The sequence below is a fragment of the Podarcis raffonei genome, chromosome 1 (assembly GCF_027172205.1).
Source record: "Podarcis raffonei isolate rPodRaf1 chromosome 1, rPodRaf1.pri, whole genome shotgun sequence".
NCBI classification, from domain to species: domain Eukaryota; kingdom Metazoa; phylum Chordata; class Lepidosauria; order Squamata; family Lacertidae; genus Podarcis; species Podarcis raffonei.
Genome location: NC_070602.1, coordinates 118,600,623 through 118,622,929, shown reverse-complemented (window position 1 = coordinate 118,622,929; position 22,307 = coordinate 118,600,623). Strand labels below are relative to the sequence as shown.

General features: G+C 44.9%; 1 protein-coding gene across 2 annotated transcripts in view; it reads left to right on the top strand.

Moving 5' to 3' along the window:
- CALCRL (calcitonin receptor like receptor) overlaps window positions 1–14,898 on the top strand; it is a 91,614-nt gene extending 76,716 nt beyond the window's left edge. For both annotated transcript variants that reach the window (XM_053360034.1, XM_053360041.1), the window contains exons 9-13: window positions 4,897–4,957; window positions 5,079–5,145; window positions 6,344–6,562; window positions 8,600–8,641; window positions 13,493–14,898. In XM_053360034.1, coding sequence (XP_053216009.1) covers window positions 4,897–4,957; window positions 5,079–5,145; window positions 6,344–6,562; window positions 8,600–8,641; window positions 13,493–13,783 — 680 coding nt within the window. In that variant the 3' untranslated portion in view covers window positions 13,784–14,898. The remainder of the gene's footprint in view (window positions 1–4,896; window positions 4,958–5,078; window positions 5,146–6,343; window positions 6,563–8,599; window positions 8,642–13,492) is intronic.
- Window positions 14,899–22,307: the final 7,409 nt, after the last annotated feature.

Below are 22,307 nucleotides of genomic sequence, written 5' to 3'. Positions count from 1 at the left end.
GTGGTCTTGGACTCCAGGGAGGGAATTTAAATTGTCCATATAAAGGCAGGCGCGCACTTGTTCTGAGTTCCTCCTCCTTTCCTGCGTGTGAGGGGAGCACCCTGTTGCTACATATCAATAAAGATCAGGCTTACTAGCTGCTTTGCTTCTCAATATTCTCTGGTTGGCCTCTGTTATTTTCTCCTACCAATAGGGAACCTATGTAAGGACTCTATATGGGCTCTTGGATACCCCATAAGGGAGAAAAGGGCAGATTTTTGTTTACAACAGAGCCAACACACTAATGTGTGGTTTGGAAAGTTCTGCTTTACGACATGCTTTCCCCCCTTTTAACTATTCGGTATTTATTGATATTTATTTATGTTTCTATGGATCGTTTGTTGATTTTACCCTTACGTGCTGTACTCTACCTTGCTATATATTTTTTAATTATAAGTTTGTGAGTTAATAAAAACCCGGCTCCTTCAGAAGCCATTTCCAGATTAGGAGATTTAATAGCAGTGATGGCTGGGTCATCTGTGGATTGAACAGAGCCATCTGACACCCTCGCTCCTGCCCCAGAGCGAGAACGTGGCTTGCTCTAAGCTGGATCTTTTGGTCTTCATTCTTAAATGACTTTCTCCATCTTTAAGGCCCGAGGCTGCGAGGAATCGGATGAGGGTTCCATTATGTACCATCACAGCCCTTCAGAAAGAGTATCAGAGTATCCTATGAGATTATCATACAATCCTCCCATGAGCCTTTTTCCCGTGGACAAAAATGTCACCTTGGTCAAAGGAACAAACTCAAGGTCCTACCCCAGGCCAAATGCTAAAGATAATCTGAATATGATAAATAATGGTTTGGAGTATCTGTTTTAAAGTACGTGGCACAGCATGGTGGGTAGCTTCCGAAAATCTATTTTTGTGCTTTTCAGAACCATGTGCCTTATTTTAATTTTAAAGCTTTTAATAACTATTTAACATAGACATCCCTGACAGCTTTGATTGAGGCAGGCTCAGATACACAGACGTTATAATGAGTCACTTTTAATTAGACTCCACAGGGATCAATCGGAGTTTGATTTATCGTCTAGAAGGTGTCAGTGTTAACATAAACGGTTTAATTTTAAATCATTCTTCATTTATAAACATGTCTCTCACCTTACATTGGCATTATAGATTCGTTTTACTGATGAGAAGGGAACTGCAAGCTAAGTCTAAAGGCTTCACTAGTTCAGAATCTGGGGACTCAGCTGTACAGCTGCAAATAAAAGGTTTTAAGTGTGTTGTAAAGTGCAATATACATATATGACACTAGATGGCGAAAATGAGCTACGGAAATTCAATGTTGTAGGTTGGATGGCGGCTAACAGATTGAGATTGAATCCTGACAAGACAGAAGTACTGTTCTTGGGGGACAGGGGGCGGGCAGCTGTGGAGGATTCCCTGGTCCTGAATGGGGTAACTGTGTCCCTGAAGGACCAGGTGCGCAGCCTGGGAGTCATTTTGGACTCGCAGCTGTCCATGGAGGCACAGCTCAAATCTGTGTCCAGGGCAGCTGTTTACCAGCTCCATCTGGTACACAGGCTGAGACTCTATCTGCCTGCGGACTGCCTAGCCAGAGTGGTGAATGCTCTGGTTATCTCCCGCTTGGACTACTGCAATGCGCTCTACGTGGGGCTACCTTTGAAGGTGACCCGGAAACTACAACTAATCCAGAACGCGGCAGCTAGACTGGTGACTGGGAGCGGCCGCCGAAACCTACATTTGCTCCCAGTACGTTTCCGAGCACAATTCAAAGTATTGGTGCTGACATTTAAAGCCATAAAGCCTCGGCCCAGTATACCTGAAGGAGCGTCTCCACCCCCATCGTTCTGCCCGTACACTGAGGTCCAGCGCCGAGGGCCTTCTGGCGGTTCCCTCATTGCGAGAAGCAAAGCTTCAGGGAACCAGGCAGAGGGCCTTCTCGGTAGTGTTGCCCGCCCTGTGGAACGCCCTCCCTTCAGATGTCAAAGCGATCAACAATTACCTGACATTCAGAAGACATCTTAAGGCAGCCCTGTTCAGGGAAGTTTTTAATGTGTGATTTTAGTGTATTTTTGGTTTTTATGGAAGCCGCCCAGAGTGGCTGGGGAAACCCAGCCAGATGGGCGGGGTACAAATAAATTATTATTATTATTATTATTATTATTATTATTATTATTATTATTATTTATTATTTAAAACATTTTTTAAAAAAGCATTTTCACAGAGGTTTTTTATATCTGTATAAGGATGCTTCATTGATGCAGCACTTACAATTCACCCTTTCCATCATCCAGGGGTAGCAAAGCTTGGTGCCAGCCCATTTGTAATTAGTTTTCTTTTGTTTTGGGTAAACAAAACAAAACAAATCCATAAACACTAAGGAAGGAAGTTTGTCCGTGCTTTTCTTTCATGGGCTCCACTCCAGCAAAGCACTTAAAAGTTTGCCTAACTGCATGTGAAATCTGGGAAAATTCATGGGCTTAGCAATTGAATTTTTAATCTATCCTTCTGGCCATATTCAGGCTAAGATCACATTTGAGTTACCAAGTAACTTAAACAGGCTTATTCAATCAAGTGAGGTTTATTAAATAAAAGAATCGGTTGTGCCAAAACTGGAGCTTGAACAAACAACATCTTTTCATTTCCCAAACAGAAATTGCTTTGCGGTTCTCTTGAAGAATTCCAGACGGGCAACTGCGGAGCAAAAACAACAAAGAGTCCTATGACACCTTAAAGATTAACAGATTTATTGGGGAATGTGTTTTCATGGGATAGAGGCTGCTTTTGCCAGATGGTCACATATCTAGACTTCTTCCTGCATCTGATCAAGTGGGCACTATTCTACAGAACCTTGTCTCACAATAAATTTGTTTTTAGGGTGTTTCGGGACATTTTGTTCAAGGAAGTTCAAGTTTGCACATGATTATTTATTATTTTTTAATTTTGACTCCGCTGGCACAGAATAACATCAAGGTGAATTACAGTGTGGCATCGCTTGACTCGGGTGCATGCTCCTATCTGCAAAACAGACTTCCGTCTTGTTTTGAGGAATAACACACTATTATCCTCATGGTAGAGGGACGCGGGTGGCGCTGTGGGTTAAACCACAGAGCCTAGGACTTGCCGATCAGAAGGTCGGCGGTTCGAATCCCCGCGACAGGGTGAGCTCCCGTTGCTCGGTCCCAGCTCCTGCCAACCTAGCAGTTCGAAAGCACGTCAAAGTGCAAGTAGATAAATAGGTACCCCTCCGGCGGGAAGGTAAACGGCATTTCCGTGCGCTGCTCTGGTTTGCCAGAAACGGCTTAGACATGCTGGCCACATGACCTGGAAGCTCTACGCCGGCTTCCTCGGCCAATAAAGCGAGATGAGCGCCGCAACCCCAGAGTCAGCCACAACTGGACCTATGGTCAGGGGTCCCTTTACCTTTACCCTCGCGGTAAAGATCTGGGAATGGAAGATCAGGTGGTCTTCAGGTTATAGCCAGAGTCCCTGGTTGAGCTAGAATTCGATATAAGGACAGGCACCGTATTTTTCGCTCTATAAGACGCACCAGACCATAAGACGCACCTAGTTTTTGGAGGAGGAAAACAAGAAAAAAAATATTCTGAATCTCAGAAGCCAGAACAGCAAGAGGGATCGCTGCACAGTGAAAGCAGTAATCCCTCTTGCTGTTCTGGCTTCTGGGATAGCTGCGCAGCCTGCATTCGCTCCATAAGATGCACAAACATTTCCCCTTACTTTTTAGGAGGGAAAAAGTGAGTCTTATAGAGCAAAAAATACGGTAGTTTGCCCGCACACAGTTTGGTCTCCCTCCAGTGTCTGTTTGCGTACGGCTTCAGAGAGTTCAGATTTGGTAGGCTCACCTTTAAATGTGAACGGAATCCTTGATCCCCAGTTGCTAAGAAGTCATACATTTTAATGTGGAGGTAGGGTGATTGAGGGCTTTTTTTCAGCCAGATCTCAGTTCCGGCATCTCTCTTTTTTTAAAAAAAAAAATGATCTTTATTACTTTTAACAAATCAAAAAAAAAAGAAAAACACAACAGAGATAAAACAAACCAAAAATAGTAACACAATAGCACAACATACAATAATGCAACAATACAAGAAAAGAAAAAAACATTTCAAAACACAACCTTTCTTTCATTCACTTGTTTCCTCGACTTCCTCTCACCTCCCTTCTTGTATTCCACTTCTGTTTGGTAATTTCAGCAAATCCTTTCCATCTTTCTCTTAAATCTCTATCAAATTATACATAACATAATTTTCTTAACCTTATTTTAACCTTAAAGCTAAAACTTATAGATGCTTAACTTCTCATAACATTTCTGCTAAATCCATGAAGTGTCAATCCACCGTTTTTCTATCCCTCAAAAAAAATATTTTTTTATTTTCATATGAACTTTAAGCTTGGTATATACTTTAATAAGAACTTTAAATTTTCCAGTCTTCTTCCATCAGCTCCTCCCCTGGTTTCGGAAACTTCCAGTCCTTTCCGTCAATTCCCTATAGTCCCTCAGTTCCAGCATCTCTCAGGTGTTCATTCTAAGAGGATAACACTGGGATGATTTCCCCTTTTTGTGCACTTGCTTTGGATGGAAGTTCTATACTAACCCAGCCGCTCTTGTTCCTGTTGTCTTTCCTCTGGCCAATGTCTGCTTCCTCTCAGTTTTGCTGTCTGGCAGTTAAAGCTGAGGTCTTTTTGACAAGAAGGGAAATGAGGATGATCTCATTCTCTGGCCAACGGCTTGGGCCAGCCTGGACTTCCGTTGACCACAACCTTCTTCAGGGGAGATGGTGACCTCTCAGCGGCCCTTATTCCTGTGGCAGCAGAGGAATCCTTGCTGCTTCTTTCTCTTAGTAACGAAGATCCCATTTTCTCTTCGCAGGATTCCCGCTCATTCCGGCCTGCATCCATGCTGTAGCAAGGATCCTATATTACAACGACAAGTAAGTCAAAACGCAATTCAGCCTTCTATCTTTGGAACAAATCTCAAGAGCGCCTCTTATGAGAGAGAAGACAGATTCTTATTCTTCTTCCCTAATTCTGATTTCTTCTTCTCCCTTGCAGCTGCTGGATCAGTTCAGAGACTAATCTATTGTACATCGTCCATGGTCCTATTTGCGCTGCTCTATTGGTATGAATTTTTAAAATATTGTATTTATTTTTTAAGAAAAAATCCTGGTTTTATGTCTTGGCTTTCATGAGGACCAGCATGATTTCCTACTTAAAAGGGAGTAAGCTTTAAAGCAGGGGTTGGCAGCCTCAGTCCCAGGTGCTGAATTTGTCCTTCATCTGTCCCTTGGGACACATAAATCTGGCAAGATGAACCTGTTTAGATAGATGGAGACAATATTCCTTCTTCCCATGGGTTTACAGTCCAACTTCTTGCCTGAGTTTGGGGTTTTTGGTAGTGATGATCCACATGCACCGTGTGTGTGTGTGTTTGTGTGTGTGTTGTTATTATATTTCTGCTAACTAGCTTCTCTGTAAGAAGAATGCTTGCTGAAAAGTTTCAGTGTTCTGGACAGTGGGTGCAAAATGGCCTGCTTTCATATTTCATCAAATAATCATTTTGATATACACTGCAATTTTAATTGCCAAATAGTTTTTATTTTTTAAAAAAAATACTTATTAGACTGCAATCCTGCAGCTGCTTTGAGGCTGGCTGTCAGCACAAGTGCAAGAGGGGAAGATCAACAGTGGAACAGAGGCACTCTTGGAAAGTGGTGGACTCTCCTGCCGTGGAGGTTCTTAAGCAGAGGTTGGATAGCCATCTGCCATGGATGCTTTTGCTGAGAGTCCTGCATTTCAGGGGGTTGGACTAGATGACCTTTGGGGTCCCTTCCAGCTCTACAGGCCTATGATTCTATGATTCTATCATCCTCAGGCAGAATTATACTGGGCCATCAGTATACACATGGGCCACCAGAGGCCCATGTGTACCCAGAAATCTCCATCAACATAGATGTTCTGCTAGCTGTGTTCCACCAACAGCCAAAATGAGCTTGTATGTGTGTCTACTAGAGTAGCCAATAATCTTCCATTTCCCCTGAAATGCCCCAAAAATTGGCCCACAGTTATGCAAAATTCCCTACCCCTACTGCCAGCATCCTGCCCTGGCTTCCATAAACTGGCAGAGCTGTGCATGCTGCGATTGTTCTGCCATGGAATTGCCCGCAATCCAATAGGATTTTCACAATGAGTTATGGAGCCTCCCCCAAAACAAGTGCAGTCTGGCACACAATCCACACAGATTGACAACACTCTCCTTAGTGTCGATACTGTATGACAAAATTATCCACGTTAACACTGTCCTTCTCCTTCCCTTGTAGGTGAATCTTTTTTTCCTCTTGAACATTGTGCGTGTATTGATCACCAAGCTAAAGGTCACCCACCAAGCAGAATCCAATCTCTACATGAAGGCTGTCAGAGCCACCCTCATTTTAGTGCCACTTCTGGGCATCGAATTTGTACTGTTTCCCTGGCGGCCCGTGGGCCCTATCGCCGAAGAGATTTATGACTATGTGATGCATATCCTTATACACTATCAGGTATCAAATCTGCATGTGGAGTTTGCACTTGGGGGTACAGGAATGTCAAAAAATAAAATAAAATAGGAGTGATGTGCTCGTGATGATCAATAACTGATCCAAATGCCCCTTGCGAGCCTTGTCAGATGCATTCCAATTTTTTGTTTTGTTTAAGCACTGTTGATAGGGTGGCGTTGTGGTGCCAATCGGAAGGTCGACTTTTCGAATCCCCATGACGGGGTGAGCTCTCGTTGCTCGGTCCCTGCTCCTGCCAACCTAGCAGTTCAAAAGCATGTCAAAGTGCAAGTAGATAAATAGGTACCACTCCGGCGGGAAGGTAAAGGGCGTTTCCGTGCACTGCTCTGGTTTCGCCAGAAGCAGCTTAGTCATGCTGGCCACATGACCCGGAAAAACTGTCTGCCGACAAATGTCAGCTCCCTCAGCCAGTAAAGTGAGATGAGCACCGCAACCCCAGAGTCATTCGCGACTGGACTTAACTGTCAGGGTCCTTTACCCTTACTTTTAAGCACTGTTGATATATGCAGTATATAACGCGGGTGGCACTGTGATATAAACCACTGAGCCTTTTGGGCTTGCCGATCAGAAGGTCAGCAGTTTGAATCCCCATGACAGGATGAGTACCTGTTGCTCTGTCCCAGCTCCTGCCAACCTAGCAGTTCAAAAGCACGCCAGTGCAAGTAGATAAATAGATACCACTGTGGCGGGAAGGTAAATGGCGTTTCCATGTGCTCTGGCTTCCGTCATGGTGTCCCATTGCACCAGAAGCAGTTTGGTCATGCTGGCCACATGACCCGGAAAGCTTCCTGTGGACAAACGCCCTCAGCCTGAAAGCAACATGAGCGCCAGAACCCCATAGTTGCCTTTGACTGGACTTAACCATCCAGGGGTCCTTTACATTTTTAACCTTTACTTTATACAAAGTTGATTCACAAGGATTGGGGAGGGGAGCAGACAGTTGTGCCAACATTTTCTTCCTTTAAGAAATGTACCTCCACTTTTCACAATTTTGCAAGGCAGAAGAAATTGAGCAGCTGTGTTTGTATAGCTGGACCATAGCCTCGAAACATACTTCCCTCTACCCTGTATTTAGGCCCTGACGTTCCTGAAAATTAGCTCTTTTCAACTCTTTACCAGTTGCTGCTTTGGAACCTTTTTCTTTTTTTAAAGGACCTTCTTCCTAATAACCAGCTTTGTCTGTTTGATGGTGTTTCCAGCATTCGCCAACCGGGTGAACTCCAGATGTTTAGGACTACAACTCCACTCAGCCCAAGTCAGAATGAAGTTAGCAAAGGCTGGTGATGGCAAGAGAAAAACATTCAGAGTGAGGGCCTCACTAGAAAAAAAGGGCAATCCCCCCCCTTTAAATTAATACACATTTGTTCAAAAGTTTAAAGGTATAGGGACCCCGGATCATTAGGTTCAGTCGTGGCTGACTCTGGGGTTGCGGCACTCATCTCGCTTTATTGGCCGAGGGAGCCGGCGTACAGCTTCTGGGTCATGTGGCCAGCATGACTAAGCCGTTTCTGGCGAACCAGAGCAGCGCACGGAAACACTGTTTACCTTCCCGCCGGAGCGGTACCTATTTATCTACTTGCACTTTGACGTGCTTTCGAACTGCTAGGTTGGCAGGAATTCAAAAGTTACAATACAGCTTTTTCCACTGTCATAATATCACAGAATGATCACTCCAATCTTCAATCCCTCGTCACTGTCATGTTGGCTCACCGAATACCCTCAGTAGGAACCCAACTACCGATCTGGTTTGCTAGACGTTTCCACTTAATATATTCCCTGCACAGACACCTCTGGTGGCATTAAAATATCCTGTTCTTCTTCAGTAAAAGAGAATGGCACCAACGTTGCAGAAAGCAGCCAAGAACCAGTGCAGAAAGCAGCCAAGAACCAGTGCAGAAAGCAGCCAAGAACCAGTGCAAGAAAATGTGTCCCTCTGAGTTTCTGAATCACCCTTACTTGCATCTGAATTTTATTAAGTGCATTTGTCTCATCAGATTTACAGCTTCTTGTTTTGTTCCACAGGGCTTGTTGGTGGCAACCATTTTCTGCTTTTTTAACGGCGAGGTACAGTAACTGATTTCTTTACTTTTAAAAATGAAGGTTCTTTCATATCATGATACATTTGTGTGAAATGCTCATTGGTCCTTGCTTCCATTTTCCACCACAAAGCTGAGGAGACACATTTCTTTTAGCCCTGTGAACTCTGTGTACATGGTTGTTTACCATACTATTTGGTACCATTGGTCCGTGCTTACTCCTGACTGGTCTCTCCAGTGTCTGGTTATGGTGTTTCTGGCTGCTGAAAGTAGGTGCGTTATGAGTTATTTGTGGTGTAAATGGGCATTATTGTTTTGGAAGATGCTTAGTAGGGCCAATTCTGGGGTGATTTCTATTACTTGTAACCAATAAACTGAAACTGACACGGGGACAAATAGAAGAAGACGCCTTCAGCCCGGTATGGCTCCCCTTTAGCACATACACAGCCGAACAAGACAATGACAAAAATCCACCAACAGCATACAAATCAATATGGCTAACCTGACCCCAAACGCCCACCCACCCCACTCACACATTAAAACAAAGACCACCACAGCCAATCACAAGCAGACAACCACACCTTGGCCGACCCCAACCTCTCTCACCACCAAAGGAACAGAAGTGAATAGCACAGAACCTGCACAAGCAATGCTGACACAAAACCCTACATATATTAAGTATACAGTGGTACCTCGGGTTAAGTACTTAATTCGTTCCGGAGGTCCGTTCTTAACCTGAAACTGTTCTTAACCTGAAGCAGGTTAAGAACCTGCTTGGGGCCTCCTGCTGCCACCGCACCACCGGAGCACAATTTCTGTTCTTATCCTGAAGCAAAGTTCTTAACCTGAAGCAATATTTCTGGGTTAGCAGAGTGTGTAACCTGAAGCGTATGTAACCTGAAGCGTATGTAACCCGAGGTACCACTGTAATAGAAACACCGCCACCCAACCCCACCCATTCCCCCCCCCTTTTCCCCTTCTTCTTCCTAATGTCTCAGCAAATGAAACAGATCTGTAAAAAATGTTACTTGGAGGAAAAAAGAGAGATAGAGACATTGCACATATTTTTTGTAAACTAAGAAAATCTTTAATAAAAATACATTTTTTAAAAAAACACTCTGTCTACATGGTGAGCTGCTATCCACAAAAGACTCAAAATGTGGGACATCTTCCACATAGCTGGGTTTTGATCAGCGACCATTTCTTCATGTACCTCACAAACTACTTGGTCCTCCTGTGCAAGCTAGGGTTATCGGTCTCCTTTAGTCATTCGCTACAGAAAACGGATGTTGGGATGAGATGGAAAATCCCTCTTGAAGAAGGAAATACACTTCCGTACCATTCAGTACTGGATTCACAGAGGAGTGGTAATACCACTGAGAGTCTGTTACCAATAAATGGATTCCTGGAATTATGTGGCTCGAATTCTAAGTTAATTTAAGGACGTTTGTGGAAGGAAAGTTTCCCTTCCTCTGAGACCAGCAGCTACTTACACACACCCCAAAAAACCCTTTCTAGTGGGGGGGGGGAGTGTCAGGGGCCCATTTGGGATGGGATGCAGGGAACGGAAGGGGTGGGAAAGTGATGGGAAACTTTCCTCCCATGGACTTCCTTAAATTATATTGAAACCCCAGTTTATATAAGCGGCTGTGGAAACACACGGATATTTCTGTTTCCTCCAGTATGATGAATGTGCAGCAACGCACCACTTCTGCCTCACCGAGAACGGGGGGGGGGGGTGTAGGATAGCAACTGAAGCATCTCCCCATAAAAAAGAGAAGCCAAAAGAGGACACCGTTGTGCGTGCAATTTGCACATACAATTTGCATGATGTGGAAATTTAGACATCACAACGATCATTTAAACAGAATTCCAGTACGTCCCACCATAGTAGGGAAGACCATGAGCAAGTTGACTGGTGTGACAAGTGAATCTAGTTCTCACAGCAGCTTCAAGCTCCCTCCTGTGTGGTGTAGTGGTTAAAACCGGTAGACTCGTAATCTGGGGAACCGGGTTCGCATCTCCGCTCCTCCACATGCAGCTGCTGGGTGACCTTGGGCTAGTCACACTTCTCTGAAGTCTCTCAGCCTCACTCACCTCACAGAGTGTTTGTTGTGGGGGAGGAAGGGAAAGGAGAATGTTAGCCGCTTTGAGACTCCTTAGGGTAATGATAAAGCGGGATATCAAATCCAAACTCTTCTTCTTTTTCTTCTTCCTGCTCCTCCTTACTATGGTTGTTTATCTTTAAACCCAACTCAGACAGGAAAACCCTTCAAACAGAGGGCACCTCTAAACAGAAGACCGACAGCCTTTCGAATAGATGGTGGCCCTCTATGAAGTGGGGTACAAGGCCACTCTAAATGGGGATGGTATTATAATACTAGGGTAGGGTTGCCATATTTCAAAAAGTAAAAACCAGGACACCCTGAAAGTTGTTGGTTTGGGGGGGTTTTTTAAATAAAAACACCAAAAAAACCTCACAATCTTTCGATCAACTTGCCTAAATCCAGGACAAAGCGCCACCTTTGAAACCCCAGTAATGTCTGGGGAAATCCAGACTTATGGCATTGTTCGGGAGCTGATTACTTTTTAACATCATTCTGCACACATAGCACAACATGATGACATTTAATCTTTCTCTTTTTTTAGTGGGTATTTATTTATGGTTAATGAGTTTTCCAAAAATTGCACATAAAATTCCAATACACATTATAATAAAATTTATTTTTTATTTTCAACTTCCCAACCCATTTCCGCGATGTTATTCTTATCCCATCTTTGCTGCACCTCATCTTCCCTCTTTTTTCATCATTATCACGACACAATAATCTCACATTATTTCTGTTGCTCGTAGTTCAAAGCCTGGTTGCGGGTTCTTCATATTGGAATATTTCTTCAAATAATCCGAAAAGGGATTGCATTCTCCACACACACATACACCCCCCACAAAACCCAGCCATCATTAAATTCTCTTATTTTAGCTTTTCTGATTCAACATAGCCCATTACTTTCCTTATCCGTTCCTATTTAGTGGGAACTTCTTCATCTTTACATTTCCGAGCATAAGGTATCCTAGCTGCTATCGCGTCCAATATTTGACAAAGCAGATTCAGTAACCTTCCACTCCCGATGTCAACGGTTCTTTGAGGGGATGGGTTCTGCGTACCTTTTGCCAAGGCTGCTGGTAAACTCCGCTTCCTGTTGCACAGGTGGCCTCCCATATTGTATAAACGGAAACTATTGTAAAACAGAACATCCTTCCATAGTCCTTCTACAAACAAACGCAGGCCTCGTGTGCCTTCATCTGTTTCATCCCATGTATTTTTAAACAAGGTAGGAAAGCAGACAGAGCTCTATTCAGGAAGCGGCATTTCCATCAACGCCACAAAAATGTGAATCACGTTTGCTGATTGAAAACTCTTGCCAGATTGTGCAGATGCATAACGTTTAGGATGCTACGGTGCTTTAAACCATGCTGAACATCTCACGTTGGTCAACGTGTTTGGGGGATATTTATTGTTTCCATTTGTACAGAGGTCACCAGGCAATCTCCCACCCAGGGGTCACCAGGTCCAGACCTACTTAATTTCAGAAACTAAACCAGAGGGTTTCAACCTTTTCGAGTCCACGGCTCCCTTGACCCAACAGCATTCTTTGTGTGGCTCCCCTTGAGTCAGTTCATGAGGAAGGATTCCACCATTGTGTCTGTTGCTGTTCACACTGAGGAGGAGAAATAAATAAATAAATGTCCAGTAGTACCTTAGAGACCAATTTAAGGTCCTACTGGACAAATTTTTATTTATTTTGACTGTGTCAGACCAACACGGTTACCTACCTGAATTGAGGAGGAGGGAGAGGCAGTCCATGGAATCAGTGCCTCCAGTCCTTGAGCCCCTGCGTAATTCAAATATATAACCTATTTGAAATTAGGAGCGTAAGGTGAAGACAGTGCCAGATTATCAAATAAGCAGAGTAGGCACCAGCCTATGGGTCCTATGACAGCCAATCAAAATAATATTAATTTGATCTTGAAATTGGTTTATTAAAATTCTTTTTTAAAAAAAACAAAACACCACCAACATATTAGGAGATAATTTGCTGGGTGCGGGGGCTCCATGGGGTTTAATCTGGCACTGGGCGAAGAAAGCAAATGTGTGCCGTTTTCTATGTTTCGATTTCTGGGAATGGAGTTGAGAGATGACCTAACCTGGGGAGAAAACAGCAAAGACCTGATGAAGAGAGCACAGCAGAGATTATATTTTCTGAGAATCCTCCAGAAAAATAATCTCTCAAAGGACCTGTTGATGGCATTTTACCATTGTACTGTTGAGAGTGTATTAACTTATGGTCTGTGTGTGTGGTTTGGGAGCTGCACGGCCAGGGAAAAAACAATGTTGTCCAGGGTTGTAAAGACTGCGGAGAGAATAACTGGGTGCACACTCCCCACCTAGGATCAAATCTATGCTTCCAGGTGCCATAAGAAAGCTGCAGAGATAGCGCAGGATAGTGCGCACCCCGGAAATGATCTCTTTCAGCTTCTGCCTTCGGGAAGAAGGTACAGGGTTATAAAGACTAGGACTAGCCGCCTGAGAAACTGAGAAATTTCTATTCAAATGCAATTTTGGTTTTAAATGCAGTGTAAGGTAGTCTCTATGGGAGTATATTGTATTTAATTATGGGGTATCAGAGTTTTTAGGGGGCTAAACAGGCTGGGATAGCAGGGATAGCAGGCTTGTTGGTTTCTGAATGTCTGATGTAGATTTTCAATTTCATTGTTCTGTATGGGACAATGACAATAAAGATTATCGTATTTCTGATATGGCACCTGAGGCAGCCATCTTTGTCAACCTGTTCTCTGTCCTCTTCTTCCCTGAAATAGGTCCAGTCTGTTCTGAGGAGACACTGGAAGCAACACAGGATCCAGCTTGGGCACAGCTTTTCTCACTCAGATGCCCTTCGCTCGGCTTCCTACACAGCCTCCTCGATCGTCGATGGTCAAAGCTTCAGCTACAATCGTGAGTGCTTCCTACACAACCCGCCTTCCTACACAGCCTCCACGATGGTCGATAGTCAAAGCTACAATAGCGAATGCAACTGGGAACATACGAACGGGAAAAGCATTTACGACACGGAAAACGTTGTTTTTAAAGCCGAAAAGCTGTACGGCTGATTAGCAAGGACTCTTTATTCCCACCCTCACGATATTTTGAGTGGATGACTCCAGGAGCCAATAAGACAGTCCCACCTACCCTCCCACCCACACTTTTTTGGTCAGTCTTTGAACTCGGTTACTCTTGAAGGATGCAACGGATTTTAATTTCTTTCTCACATGTGGTCATGCCTTCGCATATCTCAGCATGTGAGTGCTTGCTCTTTGTTTGTACACTGGAGCTGGTCTTGCCCACCAACTGAAGTTTCATGCTCTAACCTCTGGACGCCCAACCTTCAGAGAAATACTGGCTGAAGTTTTCATGGGGATCAATCAAGCTCTAGATCTACATATGTGTTTTGTACATATAGATATGTGTCGGGATAGATAGATGTTGCCTCTTCAGCTTCTACCGTGTAGACAAAGTGGGCAATTCTTTTGTATGACGGGAATCAAGGGAAGTTTCGGTTTATTTTCAGCGGTTTTGTATCATGACTGGGGGTTGTCCAAGAGGTTGTTTTGTATGCTCAGAAGAACTTGTAAATGCTGTATTTATCATGTCGTTTCGTCTTAAGTGCAGCCAACAGAGCAAGCTAATTAAGTATTGGAAAGGATGCGATGATTGTAAAGTATTCTCCGTGTTGACTGTGCAACATTTAACTCTGACAAAGATAGATATAAATCTGCAGAATAGACAATGGCTCTGATTTGATTGGCGTTAATCAGTGACTAACCTGCTCCATTGGCTTCAATGGGACATGCTAGAATACAGTGTACCCTTACTTGAGACTGAGACCCATGGAATAAGATGTGCACAGCTCCTGGGTATATATGAACAGGATTGGGCCATTAGTCACAACTTGCTTTCTGTGACCCAATGATTTAGCTTGTATTGATCACTATTTTAAATGGAGGGTGTCGCAAAGGCATGGGGAATCTTTGGGCCTGAATGCTATGCTATGCTTCTTCATCTTTTCATTCAGCTCCTCTATGGAATCTCTCCGTGGAGCTTCCCTTTCCTTTTTGCAGAAGGATCTGTTTTTGAATGTGCACAAAGTGAAGCGAATGCTTGGACCGTAGTTCCGTGTGCTCCTTGGTGCACATTGTCGAATGGCATACCTGAAGTTTGCACTAGAGACAGTAGCAGGTTTGTATTTCATAAGAAGAAGAATATCAGGCACTTAAAACTCACATCCTGTGATGCACAATGCAATGCAATGCAACGCAACACAATACAACGAATCGTTTCCAGCTGGTTTGTCTCCTGGGTCCTAGATGTTTCAGCCAGAGCAGATTTGTATGTACTGCAGCTGCTCACTCTTCTTGTGGTACAGAAACCCGGCTGACTATATACTGATGGGAAAGGCAGTGATCGGAGAATGAGTTGGCCATGGCTAAGTTGGCTCTTCAGAACGCGATAGTGGACATGGGTACAGCCGCCCTGACCCATTCATGAGTTGACTCAGGTATCATCTTTTCTAAGGCTTATGGACCCAGGAGTCTGCATTGGCAGTAGCGCTGACAGAAATTTGGTATAGAAGGCATAGGACAGGGATTAGGGCTGGGCAATATCTGTTTTTCAACATCATGGTATATTGCCAGCCAAACATCACGATATACCAATCTATCACAATGTTTGAAATAAGGATGGAACTACCCGTATTTTTCGCTCTATAGGACGCACTTTTTCCCCTCCAAAAATTAAGGGCAAATATTTGTGCATCCCCAGAGGACAGGATCACACTTCAAAACGACCTTGACAGATTAGAGAACTGGGCCAAAACAAACAAGATGAACTTTAACAGGGAGAAATGTAAAGTATTGCACTTGGGCAAAAAAAAATGAGAGGCACAAATACAAGATGGGTGACACCTGGCTTGAGAGCAGTACATGTGAAAAGGATCTAGGAGTCTTGGTTGACCACAAACTTGACATGAGCCAACAGTGTGACGCGGCAGCTAAAAAAGCCAATGCAATTCTGGGCTGCATCAATAGGAGTATAGCATCTAGATCAAGGGAAGTAATAGTGCCACTGTATTCTGCTCTGGTCAGACCTCACCTGGAGTACTGTGTCCAGTTCTGGGTGCCACAGTTCAAGAAGGACATTGACAAACTGGAACGTGTCCAGAGGAGGGCAACCAAAATGGTCAAAGGCCTGGAAACGATGCCTTATGAGGAACGGCTAAGGGAGCTGGGCATGTTTAGCCTGGAGAAGAGGAGGTTAAGGGGTGATATGATAGCCATGTTCAAATATATAAAAGGATGTCACATAGAGGAGGGAGAAAGGTTGTTTTCTGCTGCTCCAGAGAAGCGGACACGGAGCAATGGATCCAAACTGCAGGAAAGAAGATTCCACCTAAACATTAGGAAGAACTTCCTGACAGTAAGAGCTGTTTGACAGTGGAATTTGCTGCCAAGGAGTGTGGTGGAGTCTCCTTCTTTGGAGGTCTTTAAGCAGAGGCTTGACAACCATATGTCAGGAGTGCTCTGATGGTGTTTCCTGCTTGGCGGGGGGTTGGACTCGATGGCCCTTGGGGTCTATTCCGATTCTATGATTCTATGGAGCGAATGCAGGCCTCAGCGACACCAATGCGAAGCCTCTGAAGTGCAGAGGGAGCGCTCCCTCCGTGCTCCGGAGGCTTCGCGTTGCTTTCACTGAAGCCTAGAGAGCGAGAGGGGTTGGTGTGCACCGACCCCTCTCGCTCTCCAGGCTTCAGGGATAGCCGCCTGAAGCCTTTGGAGCACAGCGCGAGTTCCCGCTACACTCCGCAGGCTTCAGGTTCCTTTTGCTGAAGCCGGGAGAGCAAGACTCTCCTGGCTTCAGCAGAGAGGGAGAGCTGCACAGCGCCCCTTCAGCCAAGCGGGAGGAGAAATGGAAGGGGCTCCATTTCTCCTGCCACTTCACTGAAGGGGCGCTGAGCAGAGAGGGGGAGAGAAAAAAATTTCTTGTTCTCCCCCTCTAAAACAAGGTGCGTCCTATGGTCGGGTGCATCCTATAGAGCGAAAAATACGGTATATAGAGGTGAACAATAGGGCTGGGCAGTATTTGGTTTACAGCTTCGTGATACATCACCCACTAAACATTGTGATAAACTGATCTATCGCAATGTCTGAAATGAAGATGGAGCTGTTTTTTAAACTTGGCGATGTATCACCAGCGAAACATCGCGATGTACTGATATATCACGATGTCAAGGTATACAGTTGACCAGCCTCGCGGTTCTCCCCACACTGTGATTGTTTGCATAGCGTGTACGCATCATGATTTGCAATGTATTGCCAGGTCAAAAACTATGAAGACAATATGGACTTTGAACTGGACTTCAAATCGCTATATTGCCCAGCCTTAATAGGGATGAGCAGGGATAGTTTTCTAGAAAAAGAGGTGCTGGAAAGCCTGCTTTGTTCTCTTATAATGGCAATGGCACCCACCTGAGAGGTGCCGGAATCGAGTTCCGGTGAGTTCCGGCTGGAAAAAAGCCCTGGGGATGAGGAACCTGCGGCCCCTCAGATGTTGCTGGACTGCAACTCCTCTCATTCCACCCCCTAAAGTACTTAAATCCAGCAGAAGTCAGTGGGATGCAATGTAGCTTAACTGCCTGCAGGAAAACCCTCTGGGAGTCTTAGCCTCTTGAGGTCTGCATGTAAGTGCGATATTCTTGTTTCTCACGCCTTTCCCAAACTTTATTCTGCTGTCTCCACTTACACTGAGAAGGGCTTTACTCTGTGGATAATACCACTGATGCATTTTTAAATGATGAGGTATTTTTATTTTTATTTTAAATCATGTATATTGAGTAGCAGGAAAAAGTGACGAGAGCACGTGGACCTAGGTGAAATAAATTCCCCAAAAGACTTAGGAACAAAGAAAATGGGCATGCGGGGGGGGGCAGTTTCTTTAAAATAAATAAATAAATAAATAATATGTGGCTTATTTAATGTGGAGAAAAAAATGAGAACTGTCTAGTCACTGCTACTGGTGATGGAACAGTCTCATACCAATGTGGTTCTGACTTCTTATGAAAGGACTGGCAAGGAGGGAAATGAAGCCCCTTCGTCTTTCTCAGAACAACATCTGCCTATAAATGCCACGGTGCAATGTGAAGTGTTCAATTTCCTTATTATTTTTTTCAAGGCTGCACATTAATTGTCATTTAACAGGCTTCAGTAGGCAGCTAATTTTGTGAGCCGTTACAATGCTTTTGAGGCTTGAAAAAGCTTTGAATGGTTGCTGTCACGATTGTATAATCATATTCAGATGCTTTAGGGAAAGCTCGGTGAATTCTTGTTATTTTGTTATTTAGGATGGCATTTGACGGAGTAATGAAATGTACTGTGTGGTGTTACAAAATTAAAGTCATTGGGTTCTTGGAGCCATTCCTGTCATTTGAAAAAGCATGGATTTATTCAAGGTTGCGTGTTGCCTGTGATTCCATGGCAGTAAAGTCTACAGCAGCCTTTCTCAACCTGTGGGCCCCCAGATGTTGTTGAACTACAACTCCCATCACCCCTAGCTAGCAAGGCCAGAGCTCAGGGATGATGGGAATTGTAGTCCAACAACATCTGGGGACCCACAGGTTGAGAACTTCTGGTCTACAGGATTCACGTTCCTAAGAATATCTTCTTCTTTTTAGAGTTATAAAAAAAATGGTTGAAAATGTGTGGTCCGGTCTCAGAATCCAGGGGTCGGAGGGAAATCTTCCACAGAAAGATCCTTCTGGTCCCTTCTCCTCTTCTCCTTGACTAAATTATGCAAATATATTCAGTTTTATATAGGTCACAGCATTCAGATTTTGGGTGTAAAGGAGTTTTTAAATCTAATTAGCTGACAGTCCTGTACTTACAGTGTGTCATCTGGAAACACATCTGGGCCTCAAGTTGCACAATAAACATGTATTAATTCTATTAGACTCATCTTTCTTGGAGAGATGACATACAGATTTGCCCTACCCACGGTGTCACTGAAGGACACATGTTTATTTTACAATTTTCTTTTCTGTGGAGCTTGCTCATGGGTGTGGTACCTCAGGGTCCATCCCTTCCTTTTCAAAAGCCATACAAGGAGAGCTTTGAAATGTCATTTTGTCTGTAGATTTTAATCTAGCAAGCTGCTACGTTGGCCCAAATCTGAGGAAAAGCCAGAATCGTTTCATTGCATCCAAGGCCAAGCTGTGGGTCTGGGGACATGCTGTGATTTTCTTTTGTAAGCAGGGTGAGAAGGCTATGCATATACAGTGTGGAATCAGGAATATTTCTTCCAAAAAAGACAATGGAAAGCCCTGGAAACACAGAAGTTTGGATTGTGGCCATGCTTGCCATGATGCACCTCAACAACAGCCATTCCTTTCTTTATTTCTAAATAAATCCACCTCTGCTCCCCTCCCCCCCAAAAAAGAATTCTAACTTTCTTTGAGACCCACATATCATTTCCGTACACTGGCCTGGATGTTAGGTCATTGTAACTTGAGTGCTACGACGCTATCGGCTGAGGCCTTTTTCAAACCTGCGTGGACATTACGTGATCCAGCCATCACTTGTGGATTCTCAGGTGGCTGCAGTCGTACCTTGGAAGTCGAATGGAATCTGTTCCGGAAGTCTGTTCGACTTCCAAAACATTCAGAAACCAAAGCATGGCTTCTGGTTGGCTGAAGGAAGCTCCTGCAGCCAATCAGAAGCCGTGGAAGCCCTGTTGGACGTTCAGGTTCCAAAAGAACATTCGCAAACTGGAACAATCACTTCCGGGTTCTTCGGCATTCAGGAGCCAAAACGTCCGAGTTCCAGGATGTTCGGGATCCAAGGTACAACTGTATATGACCTCTCTGTTTAGAAATATATTGCAACTGAGTAGATATTGGGTGATAAGAAAGTTCTCTCTGTGGCGATTAATCGGTGATAGTTCATTGAGACATGCACATTGTTGTTTAATGTTCCAGCCATGGGACAACCATGCCTGTATGAGCCAGCCCTTAGTGGCTTGAACCCAGGGTTATTCCTCACCTGCAGGGCGTTCTTGCATGGATGGTGTATCCTCTTATAAATGTGGTTAGTAAACTAGCATCTTGGAATAATGACACTTTTTGAAGGTGGTTCAACATTCTTTGGCAGTCATCATTTTAGTAACTAAGAAGTCAAGAAAGGGATTTTTTTAAAAAGTATTTCGCCTTACATCTGGTATCTAATAACAACGAATGTCTAAATTTTAGTGTTACTAGATATTTCTTCAAATGAATGAATATCTCTTTTATTTTTTTTCCTTCTGCTGCTCACGCGTTCAGTTAATAAAATGTCAGAAACTACTATTTGCGTGTGATCCTTAAAAGATTCTTAGTTACTCTCCTTCTCCACCAAGGTTAACACACACTTCAATCTCTCCCTGCCCTTCAGGGACTTTCATTGCATTTCTGGACTCTTGGAGTTTGCACATTTTTCCAATGCATGGTCAATCAGCAACATCCAAGACTGAGTCATGTTAATGGATGGTTTACAAGGGCAGGGTTAGCCCCAGATTTAGGATGGAGGACCTGCATCAGTGCCTCTGAAGCAGGGAGAAACCATGGACCAGAAACTCAAAAAGGTTGCTTTTTGTCACCTTTCGCACTCTGCCAGTGACTTCCTCCGTGGCCACTGGGGTTGGGTGTGCTCTGTTCCCTCCTCTGTCGGTCCATCTGCCTGCTTGCCTGCCTTCCTCCCTCCACTCGCGGCTTTCCCTTCTGACTCCTTCCTCCCTACCTTCCTTTTTCCTCCTTCTGCAAGTCTTGCCCAATCTCTCCACCTTCCTTCCCTCTAAGAAGAAGAGTTTGGATTTGATATCCCGCTTTATCACTACCCAAAGGAGTCTCAAAGCGGCTAACATTCTCCTTTCCCTTCCTCCCCCACAACAAACACTCTGTGAGGTGAGTGGGGCTGAGAGACTTCAGAGAAGTGTGACTGGCCCAAGGTCACCCAGCAGCTGCGTGTGGAAGAGCGGAGACGCGAACCCGGTTCACCAGATTACGAGTCTACCGCTCTTAACCACTACACCACACTGGCTCTCTAAGACCCACTGGGTGCTTCGCTCACATTTCTAATAGTGCTGACGGCCAACTAGGGATGGGAGTTGGGAGGGTTACTGCAACGGCCCACACGAGGGACCAGATTGCTCCATCCAGGGGGGTAGGAAGTGCAGTGCGGGAGGAGCAGTTCACCCCAGGTATCACCCTGACAGGGGGTGACAAAATGGCGGCGGCACTCACTGCGGGGCCTGCAGCATGCCCGAGTCATGCGTTTTGGCACCTGCAGGCTCCACACTGTCTGCCTGCTGCCTCCCCCCAGCTGTAGGGCAGCTGAGGCACCGCGGCATGCCCCGTCCCTGAAGGCACCATGCGCCCCATCCCTTTCCTCTCTAAGGGCACTGCGCCCGTCCCATCCCATCACTATGGGCACCAAGTGCCCCATTCCGTCCCTATGGGCGGTTCGCCCCAGGTGCCCGAGAGGCTATCTCCACCGCTGCCTCCATCGAGATGCCCAGAAAAGCCTGCATGTCTCACCCAGTAATAATAATAATAATAATAATAATAATAATTTAGACCCCGCCCATCTGGCTGGGCTTCCCCATCCACTCTGGGCGGCTTCCAACAAAATATTAAAATACCATAATACATCAAACGTTAAAAGCTTCCCTAAACAGGGCTGCCTTCAGATGTCTTCTAAAAGTCTGGTAGTTGTTGTTCTCTTTGACATCTGGTGGGAGGGTGTTCCACAGGGCAGGTGCCACTACCGAGAAGGCCCTCTGCCTGGTTCCTTGGCTTCTCGCAGTGAGGGAACTGCCAGAAGGCCCTCGGAGCTGTACTTCAGTGTCCGGGTAGAATGATAGGGGTGGAGATGCTCCTTCAGATATACTGGACCGAGGCTGTTTAGGGCTTTAAAGGTCAGCACCAACAACCCATTTTTTTGCGCTGTTCCACCCTATCCTCCGATTCCCTCTACCGCCTCATCCCTCCCTCCATGCTATCCCATCTCTGTGTCATGAAATGAGCATGGAGCCCAAAGGCTGCAGAAAGTCCCCAGATTTATACCCTTGCGCTCATTCATCTAGACGCCAGGATAATTTCTGCCTGGCCATTTATTTGAGAAATTAAACAGCACTGCTTCATCGTTCCATATCTTGGATACTTCACGGCCCATCCTGAAGAGTCCTCCTGACTTCTCCTCCTTTGGCAAAGTGCGCCAACGTTATCCGGGAATACAATAACTCATCGAAGAACATCACAGGATAGGACCACTCATAGGTGCCAACTCCCTGGGGCCCCGGGTGCCCGAGCACCCACAAAATTCCCCATGAAGGGACAGGGCACCCACAAATTTTGGTGCCAGGGCCAGGCACGCCGCATGGCACCCACAACCCTGGGCACCCACAGTTGTGGGGCCGACTCTGGGGTTGTGACCGACTCTGGGGTTGTGACCAACTCTGGGGTTGCGGTGCTCATCTTGTTTTAGTGGCCGAGGGAGCCGACGTACATGTGGCCAGCATGACGAACCAGAGCAGCACACGGAAACACCGTTTACC